Source organism: Hermetia illucens, chromosome 3 (assembly GCF_905115235.1).
Source record: "Hermetia illucens chromosome 3, iHerIll2.2.curated.20191125, whole genome shotgun sequence".
Taxonomy (NCBI): domain Eukaryota; kingdom Metazoa; phylum Arthropoda; class Insecta; order Diptera; family Stratiomyidae; genus Hermetia; species Hermetia illucens.
This window is the reverse complement of record NC_051851.1, coordinates 24,011,654-24,029,578: the sequence shown is the minus strand read 5'-3', so window position 1 is coordinate 24,029,578 and position 17,925 is coordinate 24,011,654. Positions and strand designations below refer to the sequence as shown.

The following is a 17,925-nucleotide window of genomic DNA, read 5'->3' as shown; positions in this document are numbered from 1 at the left end:
AAGCAACATAAACCGCTGGGGTTGCTTGGCAAACCCAAGGAAATCAGGGATAACTTGGTCTGGTGGTACTTGTGGAGTAGGAGATTTTGAGTTGCTGCTGCATGGCACATCAGCGAAAGACACAGAGGGCCAAGTGAAAACAGGCGTTGAGATCATATGAGGTTTTTTTGGTTGGATCGTGTTAGCTCGGGATGAAGTGGCCCGGTTTTGGGCGTCCCTCCTCGCATAATTCTAACGAAATTAGGGCCCTCGCGGGGTAGGCGCTTGGCTTATAGTTCACAAACTTGGGATTTTCGTCAGGTGCCTTGGGACGCTTGCCTGGTCCTTACATGCGATCATATTGAAGATCACAGTTGGGCGGCGCATGACCGACTCGCTGTATATTCATGATCGGCTTAAAGCTAACCAAACCGCAGTTTCTAGCCTTAATTGGAGTGAAATGGAGGAACTCGCAAAATGTGTCAAAAGTGACTAATCATAAGTTAATTCTAGGGCCCTCTTCCTTCATTTTCATCGTGACGAAGGGCTTCATAGAAATCATGTTGAAAGTGCCTTGGGGGTTCAGTTCCTCAGCGATCTCCTTCGCGGAGTAAGTTTGGTCTAAGCCATGAATAATAAGAGATGTGATTTTCTCGGAAAGGAGAGTACAAGTGAAGAGCTTCGTCTGGTTTTTCACTAGAAGGTTCTTGATTACTGCGTGATGGTTGGGGTTGCTGTTTAGATTACATTGGGGCTTGATCTATGCTGCCCGATTTGGTAATAGCTGCGGCGGCACAAGGTGACTGCTTTTGCGTCGCTGATATCGTACATGATGATGTGCATGGTGTTGCCGTCCGTTGGCTGGTAGGCCAGGGAAGTCAGAGTATCTACATAGCTGAAGACTTAATTCAGAAATTGTGTCTCAACAGGAAAAGAACAAATAGTATTAAAGGTTTCTTCAATTGTTGGGTTGACTATTTAGTTGGAGGACGGGTAAATCTTCGACAACCCCCCTAGGAGATTTGTCTATCGCAACAGAAAAACCTAAAGTTGATAAATTCCCTCTACAAGGCGCTGCACCTAGTGCCATCCGAAAGGATGCAACTACAACAAAACTTAGGAAGAAGCACGAACGAGTCGCTCATACAGTACTGCTAAACAGTATGATGTATGAGAGAATGTGCGTCTAACCCAGAAGAGGGTCTTTGAACTGCCCTCGTTCAAAAAGTGCTCTGGCTCTGGCTCCTGGAAATGAAGCGTAATGGCGCTGCGGTCCTGGAATAACTTAGTGTCGAGAATAACCTTAACGCCTCCACCTGGATGGTGCTAGGAAGAAAAGCAAGAGAGAGAGAGAGCCGATATCCGGGAACTTTCCTTACTATCGGTGTTGTTGAACCGGATATTAAGAAGGTTCGGAAACAAACGACCTGCCGGTTCTATTACGAGCTTGATACCATCACGTTACAAGTTACGGCTCCTAAAGCCATTGAAAGGGACGTGCAGGCCACGGCATCTTCATCTGAAGCGTAAGCAAGGTGTCCTATTTCTTAAATAAATTTGTGGGATCGTAAAGCAACGACCGCAATTATCAGTCATCGGATCAATCGCTGCAAGATATTTATATATCTCATACAAGAACCATGGGTTGTTGATGGGGAACTTCCTTCTTAAACTTCCAACATACTGACTTGTTGTACGTCAATGAAAGTGATAGGCCTCGCTCTTGTGTGATGGTTTCAAAAGACCTTCAAGCTATCTTCATTGTGATGGCGACACAACAACCAAACTGACCATAAAAGCCAACAGGGAGATCAGGAGATTCTTTGGTGCTTTGCTTATTGCCACTATGGCCCAAATGAAGTTTCCATCATAGCTATCCAATATACCAAAACTAAAGGCAAAGGGTCACCATATAGGCTTTCAACATCACACGAGACAAATTTGCCAGATAATTTGGTAGGAACTAAACGGTGGCATCCGCTAGGAACTGTTGGTTTCATTCTCTCGAATCACAACACATTGATTTCATAATAATAATAACCGCCGTAGCCGTTACCAAGCCCTGTTGTGAAAGGAGGAGGGATGGATAGCTTCAGTCTGAATGGCTGCACGTCACCGCAGGGTCTCAGGGGGTAGGTGAGGAAAGTGCAGGAACTTTGCAGTCTTGTAGATTACTTACTAAGAAAACTATCCCCACACCTGGCAGCTAGGGATAAAATGCAAATCCAAGTAATGAGAAGAAGAAGAAATTTGAGGTCTGGTACGGATAATCGGCGGGAGTCGTCTGACTTGGTGACTGGGTCGGGCTCTCGTAATGGACAGCACGGCGTCGAAACCGTTAGTCGTGGGGCGTTTCGACGTCTAGGCGCCTCGACGACCAGGAGCGTTGCTCTGCCTGCTGCAGCTGTTTCGCCACCATCTGTGGCGACCACTTCAGCAGATTCGCGTAGGCAGCGGATGAAGTGAACTGAAGAAATTAACTTCTTCATAATCCGCTCCTACTACCAAATAACCGCGGGGGCGGGTACAACATCTTACCGCCCCTTGTTGCACCAGAGATTCGTCGAGGGTTTCCCGCAATTCGCGCACGTGACTGTGCACCGAGTCCCAGACCAGTACCGTTTTATTACTCGCAGCGACACAATCCCGACCACCATCAGGGAGCGTGTTCTACTTGAGGCCGTTGGGGAAACTGGTGACCGAGAGTCGATGGGAGCAAAGGCGGCGGCATCAACAACACCACGTCGCACTGCAGGCAACAGTTTCAGTACTCGCCGAAGCACTCCTTTCCACCGTCCAGCTGAGGTTTCCGCTGAGGTTCGGGACGAATTCCAAAGAGCGTGTATAGAATTCTCGGATGTGGACCCCTTGCATAGACCAGGTATTCCTAGGCTCTATGCATCTCCGATAACTCCGGGAATTCTATCTCAAATCAATGATGAGATTGCATCTCGGCTGTGTGCTGATATGTCCTTGCTGCAACTACAATCACTTGTGCATTGTAGTGCAGTTGCGGCTATCAGATTACACGGTCAGAAGATTCGCTTTCGTGTTATTGGTTTGAGTGACCAAAGAGATCCACCATTAAAAATTCGTCTGGAACGTCGGCGGGATTCACTTAGGCAGGACATTGCTAGACTGATTCAGATTAACACTGGCAATGCCGCGGGTGAGAAATAAAGTGTAGACGGTTCACAGAAATCATGCCATCCCCAGTGAGACACTTGTAGTTGAAATTGTGGACACACTAAAGTAGAAACTTTCTGTCATATGCAGTCGGTTACGACGGTATGGCGAAAGTCACTCCAGACGCGTCCGGAATGAAACTTATGCGAGGAACCACCGGAGTTTTTTCAGACCACTCAACTAATCTCTATAGAAAGTCCAGACTGTACAGTTTTCCGTGACGGAAACAAGGGAATATTGGGGTGGGCTTGGGGGGAGTGGAGTGGATCACCGTCGAAGACACTCGCCATGCTAATACGCCTGGCATGAATTTTGCGGATGTTACCGAAGAAGAAGTTCGACAAGCTATAAACAGCTCGAAAAACTGGAGGAGCCCTGGCCTGGATCACGTGCAGAACTTCTGTTATAAAAAGTTCACCAGTATACATGGTCAAATCAGGTCATGAGTCGGCCGGAGGAATTTCCACCCTTCATTACTGTGGGGATTACCTACCTTATCTCTAAAAAGGACACGATGCAGGACCTCGCAGACACAAGACCGATTACTCAAAGAAATTTGGTGTCTCGAGCGTGTCAGCTACAGGTATTGTACCTAAATCCCTCACGGGAAGTCCTAGAACTTTCACACAGTATGGTTCAAACCATGCAGAAATATATCACTTCGAATACATGTTCGTTGTTGCGTTGAATTCTCGACGGATTCTCCCATTGACCTACCACCGGCCACCACCACCAGCGCCCCTTAATAATGTAAGTAGGTAGGATCGTCTGAGCCTAAATGCTTGCCACTTAGTGCTAGTGTTAGGTAAAATTCGGCAAATTTACTGGTAGGTGAGCTGCCAGTGAGGAGCTAGTGACACATGTTGAGAAATGGGTCGAGGTTATAAAGCCGTCTAGGGAGGAGAACCCTCGTTGAAAGGTTGGTACTCCCTAGTTAATGATGTTCGCGCTAAGGAATGGACCGGACTGGAATCAATCGAAGGGAATCTTGCCATTATCGTTCTTGACGCTCCAAGTTACATGCCTGGTGTTGAGGTCACCGTCGAGGAGTAAAGCGTCGAAACTGGCCGCGATTTCCCAAAGTTCGGACAGAATGGGAGTGAGGCGGCGACCTGTGCCGCCCAGAAAGTAAAGAGAGCCGATTAGGATTCGGAGAACGCCGCCGTCCCTGACAGGTAGTCTGACCACTGCTAATAGGCAGGTTAACGCCAGTGCATCCGATGGGATAGTATTTGCTCTTAGTCCCGATCTGACTAGGATCGGTGTGCCTATGCCCGTGCCATTACGGAATGTTGTGTAACCAGGAACGTGTAGTTTAACGTTAGGGACTTCTTCAAATCTGGTTTCGTTTAAGAGAGCGAGATTGGGGTCAGTTTCCTCGAGTACCTTGCGACCTTGCCTTCCACCTGGAGGTAGTTGTGATAGAAGTCAGAGATTGTGTGTGACATGTTGAAAAGGGGCCTGGCTTTTATGAAGAAACCCCTGGGAACGGAAGAGTGTAGGGGCGATGAGCCCGGAGGTTGTATATTACCATCTTGTTAAAAAGTAGGCATTGTAGCATTAGCCAAAAGGTAGTATGCTTTAATTGCAAATTTAAAAAAAAAATCCTTTCAATAAGTTTCAGTTAGCACAAATTTACAGATTCTTTGCTCAAGAAGGAATTAACTCAAAAAACAGAAGCGAAAAGTAAAAAAAAATAACCCTTCATTCGATCCTCGAAGTTCAATACTTCCATTTAATATCCAAAGTTCGAATTAACTCCAAATTTAAAATTACTTTCTCCATTAAACCGTCTTTCTGCAAACTTTGAGGATCGGTGCATCGACTGCCTAACAGTACCCAACTTTCCCAACATCGTTCAACTTCTTGGATTCGACCTTCATCAGCTGATCGTTCCCGCCTGGCTCTGAGCGGACCGCGACGGTGGTGAATTGACGAAATTCAGCTGGTCGACGTGTCCGTTGAACTGGGTCGAATGCGCGGGGGTCCGGAAAGTATTCTGAATTCCGCTTAACAGCTGGAATATGAGCGGGAGGAGACAGGGGGCGGGGGGAGTCATTGGCGGAGGGAAACAGTTCCGTCAACGCGTTTTGCCCGTCGTGTGGTGCTGGTTTGTGTGGTGTCTCCTGAAATTGGTTTTTGGTACGTAAAAGGGATAATTGTTACGAGAAGTTGCCAGAAACTTGGATGCAGATGGTTTCCTATTTTAGATGGTTTCAGTTATGTGAAGATATTCTGGTTCTGAGTGGAAATGTGCGGGTTGTTCTGGGAGCACTTTTGGCGCCATATGAGGCGTGTACTGGGGACTTCGCGCTTTTAAATAATATTTTGTTTGGATTGTGGCCCATGAGCAGTTTACGTGATCCTTAGGGGCTTGTAATCCATAAACACATCAATAGGAATTGGCGAAAAAACCGTTGGGATGATGACAGTGAGTGTCAGAGGTTGAATTCTTCGAATTAGTTTTGTTATTGTTTTCCCAAGAATTCGAAAATGGTTGCATGGTTACAAGCTCGGTTTAGTAAGAATTTCAAAGTTTCTGGCAATTTTATAATATACAAAGATACCTTCATTACAATAGAGAGGAGTTTCCAAACTTTGTTAGGTTAAAGACGTAAAGTATTCGCTTTGCTTCTATGAAGTGGTCACGGGAAACATCTAAGAGATGGGCAGAACTCAGCAAAGAACTGCTTACTTAAACGCATACTATTACTGGCAGCTTCGTTTCATATTATCGATGTGTTGTTCAAACTCGCATTTTTCCGCAGTTCAGCCTTGGTCGTGGAGATTCCATTGGCAAAGTTCAAGTGCTGGAATGCAGATTAGATTCATCATCATCAACGGTGCAACAACCGGTATCCGGTCTAGGCCTACCTTAATAAGGAACTCCAGACATCCCGGTTTTGCGCCGAGGTCCACCAATTCGATATCCCTAAAAGCTGTCTGGCGTCCTGACCTACACCACCGTTCCATTTCAGACAGGGTCTACCTCGTCTTCTTTTTCTACCGTAGATACTGCCCTTACAGTCTTTTCGGACTGGATCATCCTCCTCCATACCGATTAGGTGACACGCTCAGAGCAGCCTGTTGAGCCGAACTTTATCCACAACTTGACGGTCATGGTATCGCTCATAGATTTCGTCGTTATGTAGGCGACGGAATCGTCCATCCTCATGTAGGGAGCCAAAAATTCTTTGGCGGATTCTTCTCTCGAACGCGACCAACAGTTCGCAATTTTTCTTGCTAAGAACCCAAGTTTCCGAGAAATACATGAGGACTGGCAAGATCATAGTCTTGTACAGTAAAAGCTTGGACCCCATGGTGAAACGGTTCGAGCGAAACAGTTTTTGTAAGCTGAAATAGGCTCTGTTGGCAGCCAACAACCGTGCGCCAGGTTAAGGAGTACGCATGATAGAGCATCCCCTGTTTTAGACCATTGTTGGTGCTGAATGCTTTTATCTGGCCTCACACCTTGGTCACGGTCAGCCTTATCAATTTCGTCAGGATATCGAATTCTCATAGGCGCTCTTTGTATGGAGAAAATTTTATCTGGAGTGCCTGGAGTGAAGCCTGTTTGGTATGAGCCAATGATGTTCTGGACATATCCGACCTAACAAGATAGGGGAGAATATTTTATAGATAATTGCTGTATTGCGTGATCCCCCGTTTTATATATGGTACAGATAATGCCCGTTGCCAATCGTCAAGCATTGATTCGCTGTCCCACACCTTGAGCATCAGCTGATGAACCGCTTGGTGTAATTGGTCGTCTCCATATTTAACCAATTCAGTTGTAATTCCATCGGCCTGGCAACTTATGATTTTTTAGTCGATGAATTGCACGGACTGTTTCTCCTATGCTTGGTGGCACCATTTGTCCGTCGTCTTCAGTTGATGGGACCTTCAACTCGCCGATATTTTGGTTGTTGAGCAGTTCATCAAAATACACAACCCAACGCTCCAATATGCCCACTTTCTCGGAAATCAGATTTCCCCCTTTGTCTCGGTAGGATGAACATCGAGGTGTATAAGGCTTCCTGTTGACTTGTTGGGAAAGCTTCCGCGTCTGGTGCGCTTGCCTCCTATACTTTTCGAGTTCACAGACTTGTTGGTTCTCCCAGGCTTTCTTTTTCGTCTATGAAGTCGCCTCTCCGCTCGACGGAGTTCTGATAAGTCTCCGCGCATGCCCGCGTTCTTTGAGAATGCAACATTACTCGGTATGCAGCACTCTTCCGTTACGTTGCTAGCTTACATTCATCGTCAAAAGAGCCGTTCCTACTTTTCTTGCGGCTGGGGACAAGTATTTTTGTGACCGTATCAATGATAACGTTCTTCAGGGGGTTGTGAAGATCATTTGTGGTTGGTTGAAAGTGGCACCGTCTAGAGAAGCCCACGTACTCCGACTCTGCAGTGTCCTTTGTAGAGGTGTGAACGTTTATGAAGCTTATATGAGAGTGAGAGTGCATAGCCTTTCGCTTATATTTTCAAAGCCGATAACAGCAGGTTTCATTTTTTGGCTAACTAAAAAACCTGCTCCGAGCACATGGTTTACTGGATGGCCGCTATAATATATGGTGTAGTGGCTCTTCTCCAGGGAACCGGCCCCTGTCCAGTGCATCCCTTGCAACGCTATTTCATCCGCCCTATATTGGGACAAGGTACGAATCTTTTTCCGAATTGCACAATCAAATTAATTTTGTAAAAGTTTCTATTCCGGGGTCCTTTTCCCGACAAGCGGAGTTGGCATTTTAAAGCTGCCGTGGAAGTAGGTCTGTCGAGAGTTTCGAAATTTTTTGGCATTGTTTCACTGCAACCAAGGATTTTTTCGCTAAGGCCCTGGTGTTATGTCGTCTACCATTCCAAACCATTAAGGGAGGAAGGGAAAGTTCTCCCCTCTATCCTCCTTAAAACGCACAGCGGGAAAAGGGACTATTTTCGTACCACTATTATGGTAAGCTTATTGGTAGGGCAATCATCCCCGCCATGTGCAAGGAGAGTTATAGAGGCAAGGGGCGCCCCTACCAACGAGTTTATTGATGATATGAAAGGGGCTATCCCTTTTCGGCGCATCATAATCTTTCAACGGGGAATGATCGTCACAATTCTTCAGGCGTTAGAAAGGGAGGGACCCTTTCTAAATACGCTCCCTCTTCGGGGGTGAAACTAGTAAATTAAACTTTAGTAGAATGATGTCAAAGTAGTCGGCATTTGAAGCGACATAACTTGCTAAGGGGGAGGGAGACGACAGCAGCGATTTTTCAACGGTTGATATGAAACTATAATAGCTCCATTATGAAGTGTCATGGCTTTTTTTAGAGAGGGGGAGGGGTGATTATATCTGCAATTATTTAGTGGTATTAGAAAAGGAAGCTTGCTTTTTATTCTGCATATTCTCCTCGGGGGTACGGTTGAGAATTTGAACCTGATCATGACAAATGTAAAAAACTCACTTCGTGGGACCTTAATCTTGAAGCGGAGGGGGGGAGCCACAGCGACGAGTTCGGGGATGAAGTGGGGGACCTCACCTCTCCTCCTCCATATACTCCTTATATCCCGGGGATGGGGTTGAAAATTCAACTTTGCTCTCATTAGGATTTTGGTACTCTATGTAACGGGGATGTTATCTATCGAATCCTATATAACCTTTGTATACTTTCCAAGAACCTTATTCGGCCTCGGGATTTCGTCAATTTTTTCTCAGTGTATAATTTTTTTTACATTTGGAAATACCTAAATGATCCCCTTAGAGAGCTTACTTTGCTTGTGTTAATCCTTCCAGATTAAATAGTCAGATACAGATACAGTGACAATTAGAGCTCACAGAAGTAGTTCTAGTTTCCGAGCTTAGAAATTCGACGTTTCCTTATGTTTTATTCCAATAAGGGACCATATTGAATGTGTTCATATTGGGTCTCCAATCCCCCAATTAGCCATCGGACTATCAATTAAACAGCTCCCGGCAAGTCTAGTTTTTTTATGAGGAATTGCAGCGGCTGGTACATTTTGTGGCCTTTCAGGCGAACCAACGGTCTTGACGTCATACTAGTCGATCGCACTTTTCAGGCTTGGCCGTCTTACATTTTAGGAGCTGTTATTTTAGTCTTTTTTGGGAACAGTCCTCAAATACGTCACAGACAAGCTCAATTGTCTCCTCATCTATAATAGCTCTGCCAGCGGTTGATTGAAGCGTGTTGCGTCTATTGTGATGCCGGCCAAAATGAATTGGGTTTCGTATTGGCGGGAGGGTGCCGACAGATTCCTACGCCAAAAACGGCGGCACCTATACGGCCACGGCAGTTACGGAGGGATTTGCCTCTATCAGTGGACATACTGACCGGAAACGAAACAACCCACAAAGGCCAATAACACGCAAAAGAAACGAAGGCTGGAAGGAGCAGTAAGAGAGAGCGGAGGAAAAGGAAAGCGGGCCAGTGCCATCTCTTCCGGTTTTCTTTTTTATAGTTATTTTGTTTTGTTTTTTTAAGCTCGCTAAAAATAATTTTAGATAAATTGGAAGCAAATTAATTAAATAAAAAAATGATAAATTTAACCAGAAATTCTTGATCCGTTAGTAAGTGGAGTAGTGTGGAGTGGAGTAGTGCTGCTCGTTGCTACTGTCGTGAATCGGCAAATAATGTTTCTGCGGTCAACGACAGTTTTTCTGAGCTCTTTAGCAATCTTCTCGAGCTTCGCAAGTTTGGCGTAAAAATTTGTTCCGTTATCTTGGATGTGACGACGTAAAACGCTTTTTGAGGAAACTCTTGAATGACTGAAAGGGTTCTTACGAACTGTTTATCGGTTGCCTATTTGCTCTTGAAAGTGCTTTTCTCACTATTAATGGTTGATTTCTCGGATGTGCGGTTCTGATTTTTTTTCTCGCAGGATTGTGCAGTTCTATTCTATTATAAGCACAAAAAGAGAGAGAGAGATGGGGAACTGACGCTAAATTCTTTTAAAGGCAAATGCAGGTGGTGAAAAACGTCAAACCAAAGAACGCGAATAACTTTTCAGGACAGCTTCACTTCTCATTCTCCAACAACTCGGCAATCAATTTTCTTCCGAAAATCCGTTGTATATCCTGCATTCTTCATATTCTCACTCCCTTCTTTTTATTATATTTTATTGAAAAATTCAGAACTGGAATAGGACCCGGGAAATGAGTTCCGACAAGCAGATGTACCTTGTCCTCCTCGTTCTCGGTAAATGCCCTGTCTTGCTTCTTAAGACAGATAGAAGATGTTGCCTTGTCTTTGGTTATAGCTTTGAATAAACTGGATTCCCTAGAATTCCCTGTTTCTTTTTGCTTCCCTGATCGTGTCGCCAGTGCACTCTTTGACCTCTGCCAGTCCCCGGTTTATTTCGGCCGGTTGAAGAATTTTTTGTGGATCTTTGTTCTTATTTAAGCTGGGTTCTTGTTCGATGATTTTCTCCTAGGAATCCTTATCCATTCCTTTCACTTTGGCCTAAATGTCGCATCTGATTATTCTGCCATTCCACACCCTCCAATTCTTGGCCATCATCAGAGTATTGCCTAAAGTTATGTCTAGTGCTGGTCACGGATGTTGGGGTGTTCCCTATGTTATACATGTTTAGCTTATTGCTATGGATAACTTCAAAAAGGTACCTGCGTCTTCGGTTGGTGTCGCTGTTCCCCAGACTTGGTGATGGGCGTTGGGATTGCAGTCAAGGAGATGTTCTAGTGCCTTACTTTCACAGAACTTCACTAGCCTAACAACTAATTTCTAATTCGGATCCGGGAATCGTCTTCTGAGAAATAGCCCGATGTCACGACTACTTCTTTAGTTCTTCTCTCGGCTTCCTATAAAACTTGGACAGCTACAAGGTCTCCAGTTAGGAACTCTGAAAGACATATATATTTTAAATTGCGTTTAAAACTAATGCAAACTCTTGTTTTTTCGCAATAGGAATTTCAAATTACCTACATGCTTCCTATTTGCAGATCGCAATTCTGCCCCAGTGTTATTCTGGGAGATTGCCCTTGGAATCAGTCCAAATGCAGCTTTTTCATCGTGAATGCTTAGCGGAGTTATCTTTGTGCTGGCCATTAGCTCCATTAGTGTTTAGAGCTCTTCTTCACTATCGGAGCGTCATCCTCCTGCATATCGTTCTTCACCTTGACTCCTTCAGGGGTCCGTCATATGCCTTCATCGTGAGGAGTTTGCCTTTGCTCTCCATCTTGCTTCTGAGAACTTAACATAATTTTGAGCAATTAGGAAGCTTAGAATTTTCTTCGTCTCAAGTGCTGCGGCTTTGACAAGGTGTAATGTCACCATGTGGGCCCTTGGTATATCTATATCATCTTCAGTACATGTCGAGACTTATGCTCTCTGCCAGCGTGGCAATTTAGACACCTGAGTTCTCCGTCGCCCAGTCCCACAGTATAAGACCTGATCGAAAGCGTATGCCGGCGAGCACGACCAGCTCACTCCATCCCTTGCACATCTTCCTGACGACGAGGTCTTCAATAATTTTCTGCTCCTCACGAATCGACAGTATCGCCAGTCAAATGCCTTTGATGGCACTAGCATAGCTAACGTCGGGCCTCTTGAATCCTACCCTTCAGCCCTGACCTATTCGGGATTTCCTCCCTCTTGGGTTTGGATTGGAATTTCTTGGGAGCATTTCCCCCTTTTTTGCTGATGTCCGTTATTCTCCTCTTCGTTGGTACCATTGTTAAGGACTTTGGTCTGTCTGTCTTGAGCCTTCTTAAGTGCCTCTTTTGGTTTCTGGTCTTTTCTCAGAACGGCACTGAGGCCTGTTTCTTTCCTGACGTCTGATATACTGACCTCAGACGTGCTTTTTCCGGTCGCTGCTTTCTGAGCATGCCCTTTGCTGACTGCCGTCTTCGCAGTAGTCCAATATTAAACTTGGCTCCGCTGCTTGGCTTTCCAGCTTCTTCTTTTTTGGGTGTAGTCATGCGGTTCTCAGGATTGTGAAGATACGCCTTTTCTTGATGGACCAGTTTGTGTGCGATCCGGGGTCCCGCTTGTTTGTTGTTGTTTTTCGTTTTATCTTTTTTGAATTGCTCGTTCATTTGTTTTGAGTATGGGGATTAGGAGGTTCGCCGTGTCCAAGCCTCCGTAGCACGGTAAAGTAAAGCTTATTCACTGAGGCGACCAGGTATCAGTGAGGCTCTGTTTGCACAAAGTAAGTTACCCCGACTGCAAACTATCTAATTGGCACGGCTCGCATAACACTCTGGATGAGAGGAGCTGTTTTTTTACCTCAGCAGTCTAGATCGGTACTGTTTTGTTAATAGTACCGTCACGTCGTACAGGGCGTGGCAATCACCACCCATTGAAAGTCTTGGTAAACGAAAGGCTTGGCTTCTGGAGAGGCAAATATCACCCTCAGAGGCGGAGACAAAAGAACAATTGCTCTTTCTCTCTGATTTTTAATTATATAATTTAATAATTAATTAATAAAGCAGAAAAATGTTTAGAATTAATTATTTTCATTATACATTTCAAAGAATTTCCAAAAATATTTCTAATTTTCTTTTTCTTTTTTTCCATTTTCAGTAAATTCTTGGATTCCTATTTGCATCTCGCGCAGCCATTTTATTGCCTTGACGAAATCTTTTAAATTTTACGTAATTTTACTAAACGTTGACGCGAAATAATTTAAATCTTTTAGTATTTGTATTCGTCCAATTGCGTATTCGTTTTTTATGTTTCTTACAATCAACTTCTGTTAAAAATCGGAAAAGTAAAATCCAAACTCTGAAAAAATGAATTCCAATCTATCCGCGATGAAAGATGCTTCGTCAAATATGGGAAGTGAATTAAAAGAACTGAATGACGAAAGTGATCCGTGCGAGGATACCTTGAGACGAACTAATCTAATGAAATTGCATCTGAAATGCGCACCCAAGAATAAATCGAGTGCATTGAGATTGGTTTTGGAGCCGAGAAAATTGTTGGACATTAAACAATTGGATTCCAGCCCGTGTGTTTCGCCTATGTCGCAATTGGCTGCAAATTTGAATGGAACCCAAATTTCAACGCCAACGACGTCAAGAAGAGATTTTGGAGATAATGATGAGACTGAAGGTAAGTTTTGATGAAGGTTTTGTGTAAAACAAAATCTTATTAAAACCGGTTGTATGTCTGTCTGTTTGTCCGTCACACGCATTTTTATTGGAGACTGTGGGAATTGTGAACGCTCGCGTACATAGTGAGTTCCATCCTCTTGCGTCGAATTTAAGGGAAGGTCCCCATACATGCAAAAGGGGGTTGTACATTTTTTTCTCTCCAAATATAGTCATGTGGGGTTTGAAAGGTCTCGATTAGTACTTTCCGAAGTTTTAGTTTTGACATTTGTTGGAGAGGTGGCGAGTGCGGGGGGCGAAAGTGCTCATTATCAACCGAAATGAATGTCAATATCACCCGAAAGTGGATACTCTCCCATAATATATGCATATATTACTTGCTACGTACTAATGGGACAAATGCACACTGAAATGTCTTTGTATAAGAAATACACAAAACCTTTCATATCTGAAGCGCCGAGCTCCCGGTTTCCCGACTTGCTTTTTATAGATTTTCAATAAAAGGTGCTTCCATTCATCATGAGTACTTTGGGAGATCCTCATTATTTCAAGTGGTGCGAAAATTTTTACTGATGGTGTGCGCTATTCAATCTGTCCATTCTGTTCAGCTACTCCACAAAAGATGGCAGTAAGTCCAAGTTATCTATTACACTCAATACTTTTGATCCCTTTCAAACTTTTTCTATAAAAATCATCTGTAAACATGTTTCTTTGCATATGCATGACAGGCATGAAACGGGGCTGATTTTTATTACTGTTGGTCAGTGCTGGAAACCAGTTGGGCACATGAGGCGAAATAATTTGGCGCGCGCGGTCATAATCGACTTGCAGGTCATGCCTTCGATCAAGAATTACAGGTTTTGATTTAAACGTATCGTCGTCTACTTGACAAACTCCTTAGGATGCAATATCCTTCAGGCTTTCCAGGAGATAAGGGTGCATTTTGATGCAGACAGGTCTGGTCGCTGGATGAGTTTCGAAAGAAACCGCTTTGACGGTAGAATGAAATTTATTAGGAGGGTGGAGATGTCATGAACCTGGGAGATGGACAACATGGCCCTTTTTTTCCAAACGGGGTACTTGAATGGTTTGTAATACGTTAAAAATGCATATGTGCACGGATATGATCACTTTAAACGAACAGTTTATCAGGTCAGCTGGATATAAGTTAGAATAAATTATATAGTTTATTACTGTATTAAGAGAAATAATTTAGTTGACTATTAAAATTTTGAATATTAATTCTGCGTTCAATCGACGCAACCAGCCGAAATCATATACTTGAGATGAAAATACATTTTACTCAGATTGCAATTGATTTAAACTTATTGTTTGAATATTTTACCCTTTTTTAGGACTTCAATTAGCCTTTTCAACTTCTATGGATTGTCTACCAAGTCCTCCCAACTGTTTCGGGGTTTTCCTGGTGGTCGTTTCCTATGAGTAGACTACATGGCCTGCCCACTGGAGCTTTCGGATCTTAATAGATGGCGGCATCTGACTCTTCATAATAAGTACCATTCATTGTTATATCTCATTCGCGTCCACCATCACTGGTTCTGAGAGTCTCTTGAGGAATCGATGTTCGAATGCATTGATTTCGTTTTTTTCGAAGTTGTAATCCAAGAAGACTGCATACCGGAAGAGTAAATCTAGGTGTTAGGCGGCCCAGAATAGCATTTCATATACGTAGTAACTGGAGCGTGTGCCGAAGACCCCTAGATGGTTTTGTTGTGTATGTTTCCCCATTTCTTTCATCACATACACGACACCAAGATCAGAAAAAAAGTGAGCGGAATCTTTTACGCACAAGTGATTGAAGAGACTCAAACAAGCGCAATGCTTTTCTTTCATTAGATCAATTCAAGCAATGCGCCGGGAGTAGAATCTCCTGTATGTAGTCTCCTTGTTGTAATCTTTTAGTGGTTGCGTTTTGTCTGATTGAGGTTTTTCTTCTAGTCAGTGTCATAATTTTGATTCTGCTGTGCTTATTTTGAGCCCCACCATATTTTTAAGGTTTTGTGTGAAACAAAATCTTAGTAATGTCGATGCCTGTCTTTCCGTCCGTCTGTTTGTCACACTCGATTTACTCGGAAAGCGTTGAACCGATTGTTACAAAATTTGGTGGGAACATGTGGTCTGCGTGTCCTCTAACATACAGCGAGTGGCACCATTTTGTGTTGATTTTGAAGGGGACTCCTCGTACGTGCGAAAGGGGGGTGTACATGTTTTTTCACAGAATATGCTGACGTGGGGTATCAAATGAAAGGGCTTGATTACTACTTGAAATTTACCTTATTTCTGAAATTGTGTGAAACATATTGGAGTGAGGACTCTACTCCTCCTTCGCGATCTCTTCAATCATGGCAGGATATTTATATCATCAGCATAAGCGACTGTCTGGTATGATTTATATAGTAGCGTACCATTTATGTAGATCCACTAACGTCTTTCGGATTATGTGCTCCAGAGCGCTTAGCAATCTACCTCATTATTTGGTGTAAACGTCCATCGTCACACTGATGATTTGTACTATCTCCGAGAAGCCTTTGAACTTTTGTTTGACATTTCCTTCCTTTAAGGGGGTCATCCCGGGTGTCGGCTCCGAGGAATCGAATTTTCTTTTGGCATCAATTGTATCTAGATATAGTGTAGAATATATGGGCAAATGTTCACAACTTATTCAGAACATATTTCTACGGTCCGCAAAGTAGGATAATTGCGATTCAGTGAGTACTTTTTTTAAGGTTTTGTGTGAAACAAAACCTTATTAGAATGGTGACGGTGTCTGTCTGTCCGTCTGTCCGTCTGTCTGTCTGTCTGTCTGTCTGTCACACCCGATTTATTCGGAAACGGCTAGACCGATTGTCACGAAAATTGGTGAGAGTATGTAATCTGGTGATCCCTTTACATGCAGTAAGTGGCGCCATCTTGCGTTAAGTTTAAGGGGGGGCTCTCCGTACATGTGAATGGAGGGTGCAAATTTTTTTTTTACAGAATGTAGCCAAGTAGGGTATCAAATGAAAGGTCTCAATTAGTACTTTTCGAATCTGGTTCAATATTTGATATTAGATGAAACATAGGGGAGTAAGGGTTGAAAATATGACCCACAAAAAGTGTAACAGGTCTCGTTCTCAGAACCTATCCAACCGAAAAATCTGGAAAAAATCACAGTGGTGCACCTCTACGAAATCTAGGCCTCAAAATATATCCGGTTCCGATATCTGCACAAATAAAGTTAATAATAGTATATTTCCACATTTTAGAAATTTACCCGGCACCCCCCCTTATGTTCATCCCAGAAATACAAAATTTGGCATGAGTGTAACGAAGAATATAATGCACAGTTTGGTCAAGTTTGAAGAAAATCCAACTATTATTAACAAAGTTATTGGGGGTGAAACTTTACAATTTTTTGTGAATTTCGTGCACTCTACAACCCGCATGACGTCATCATCACATATCAATTCGTCAATACCACTACGAAATGAGTTCTTATGAATTGGGTCGCAGACAATTATTTTGTTTTAGTTTTTTAGTTATTTGTCAACCAGACATGTGTATATGTAGGTATATAATATATGCGTGCTAATGAACTTTGCGGCTAGTGCCTAATTCAGATAGATATAAGACGTAAATCGGAAATATGGGTACTATAAATTTAGATACGTGCATATATGTGTACAGCAGGTAATAGGCAGTTTGTTTGTTTAGGGTGAGCGTGATATCTATGGCTCTAATATGTACGTATGTCTCGTAGTTTGGAAAAATATGAAGGATTATGTTGGATTTGTAGCTATATACGGACAGAGAAATGTGCGTCTCTTACATAAGATGAACACAAAACCTTTATACCCGAAGCGCGAGCTTCCGGTATTCCGACTTGTTTATTAATTAAAGAAGCCTTGAAAAACAACAACATACAAAACAAAACAAACAACAACATACAAAAAAAGTTTAACGACGCACGAGAAAAATCGCTTTCAACATTTTTTAATAATCTTAGTTTACGGACTGTGGTTAAGCGAAAAAACGGCGTTCACACGGGATGACCCCCTTAAGAGAAATAATTTAGTTGACTATTAAAATTTTGAAAATTAATTCTGCCATTCAATCGATAACCAGCCAAGATCGTATACTTGAGGGGAAAGTCCATTTTGCTTAGAATGGGTGCGATTGCGATTGATTAAAACTTGTTGATTGAAAATTTTATCCTTTGGGAAAAGAGCAAATAGTTTGTCGATTTGTTCTTTCTTCGTCGTGAGCTTACTCACTTGTCAATGTTTTAGTAAATTCGGCCTTGTCGGCGGAGGGTCTTCTTGGTCTTGAACCTTTGATCATTGATCAAATGTGCTTTCGGGCAAAGGATATCATCTCATCAATTCCCATATAAATATAATTTCCCCAAGGATACGTCTACATGTTTTCGTTTCGGTATGAAGTAAACTTCAATCCACGTACAACTCAGCAGAAATCAACAGTGGTTTTCCTGATGCTTTTGTTACGCTCAAAAGTGCGTTTAACGCTCCTTTCAGCTTTAAATACGTGCATCTTTGAAATCTTCTACTTCTATGTCCGGTGTCGGTCCTGGGCCTTCCGAAGTCATCATCCTCATTTTCCTCGGTCCAGCGACTGGGTCCTCCAATTTCGGAAACCATTCAGCGTGAAATTTACGTTGTCCACTGAGT

The 17,925-nt window shown here is 43.2% G+C and overlaps 1 protein-coding gene across 1 annotated transcript in view; it reads left to right on the top strand.

Moving 5' to 3' along the window:
• The first annotated feature begins 5,249 nt into the window (after nucleotides 1-5,249).
• The window catches only part of LOC119650940, a 64,812-nt gene continuing 52,136 nt past the window's right edge, over nucleotides 5,250-17,925 (top strand). The window contains exons 1-2 of the mRNA XM_038054170.1: nucleotides 5,250-5,307; nucleotides 12,708-13,238. Of these exons, the coding sequence (XP_037910098.1) occupies nucleotides 12,917-13,238 (322 nt within the window). The 5' untranslated portion in view covers nucleotides 5,250-5,307; nucleotides 12,708-12,916. The remainder of the gene's footprint in view (nucleotides 5,308-12,707; nucleotides 13,239-17,925) is intronic.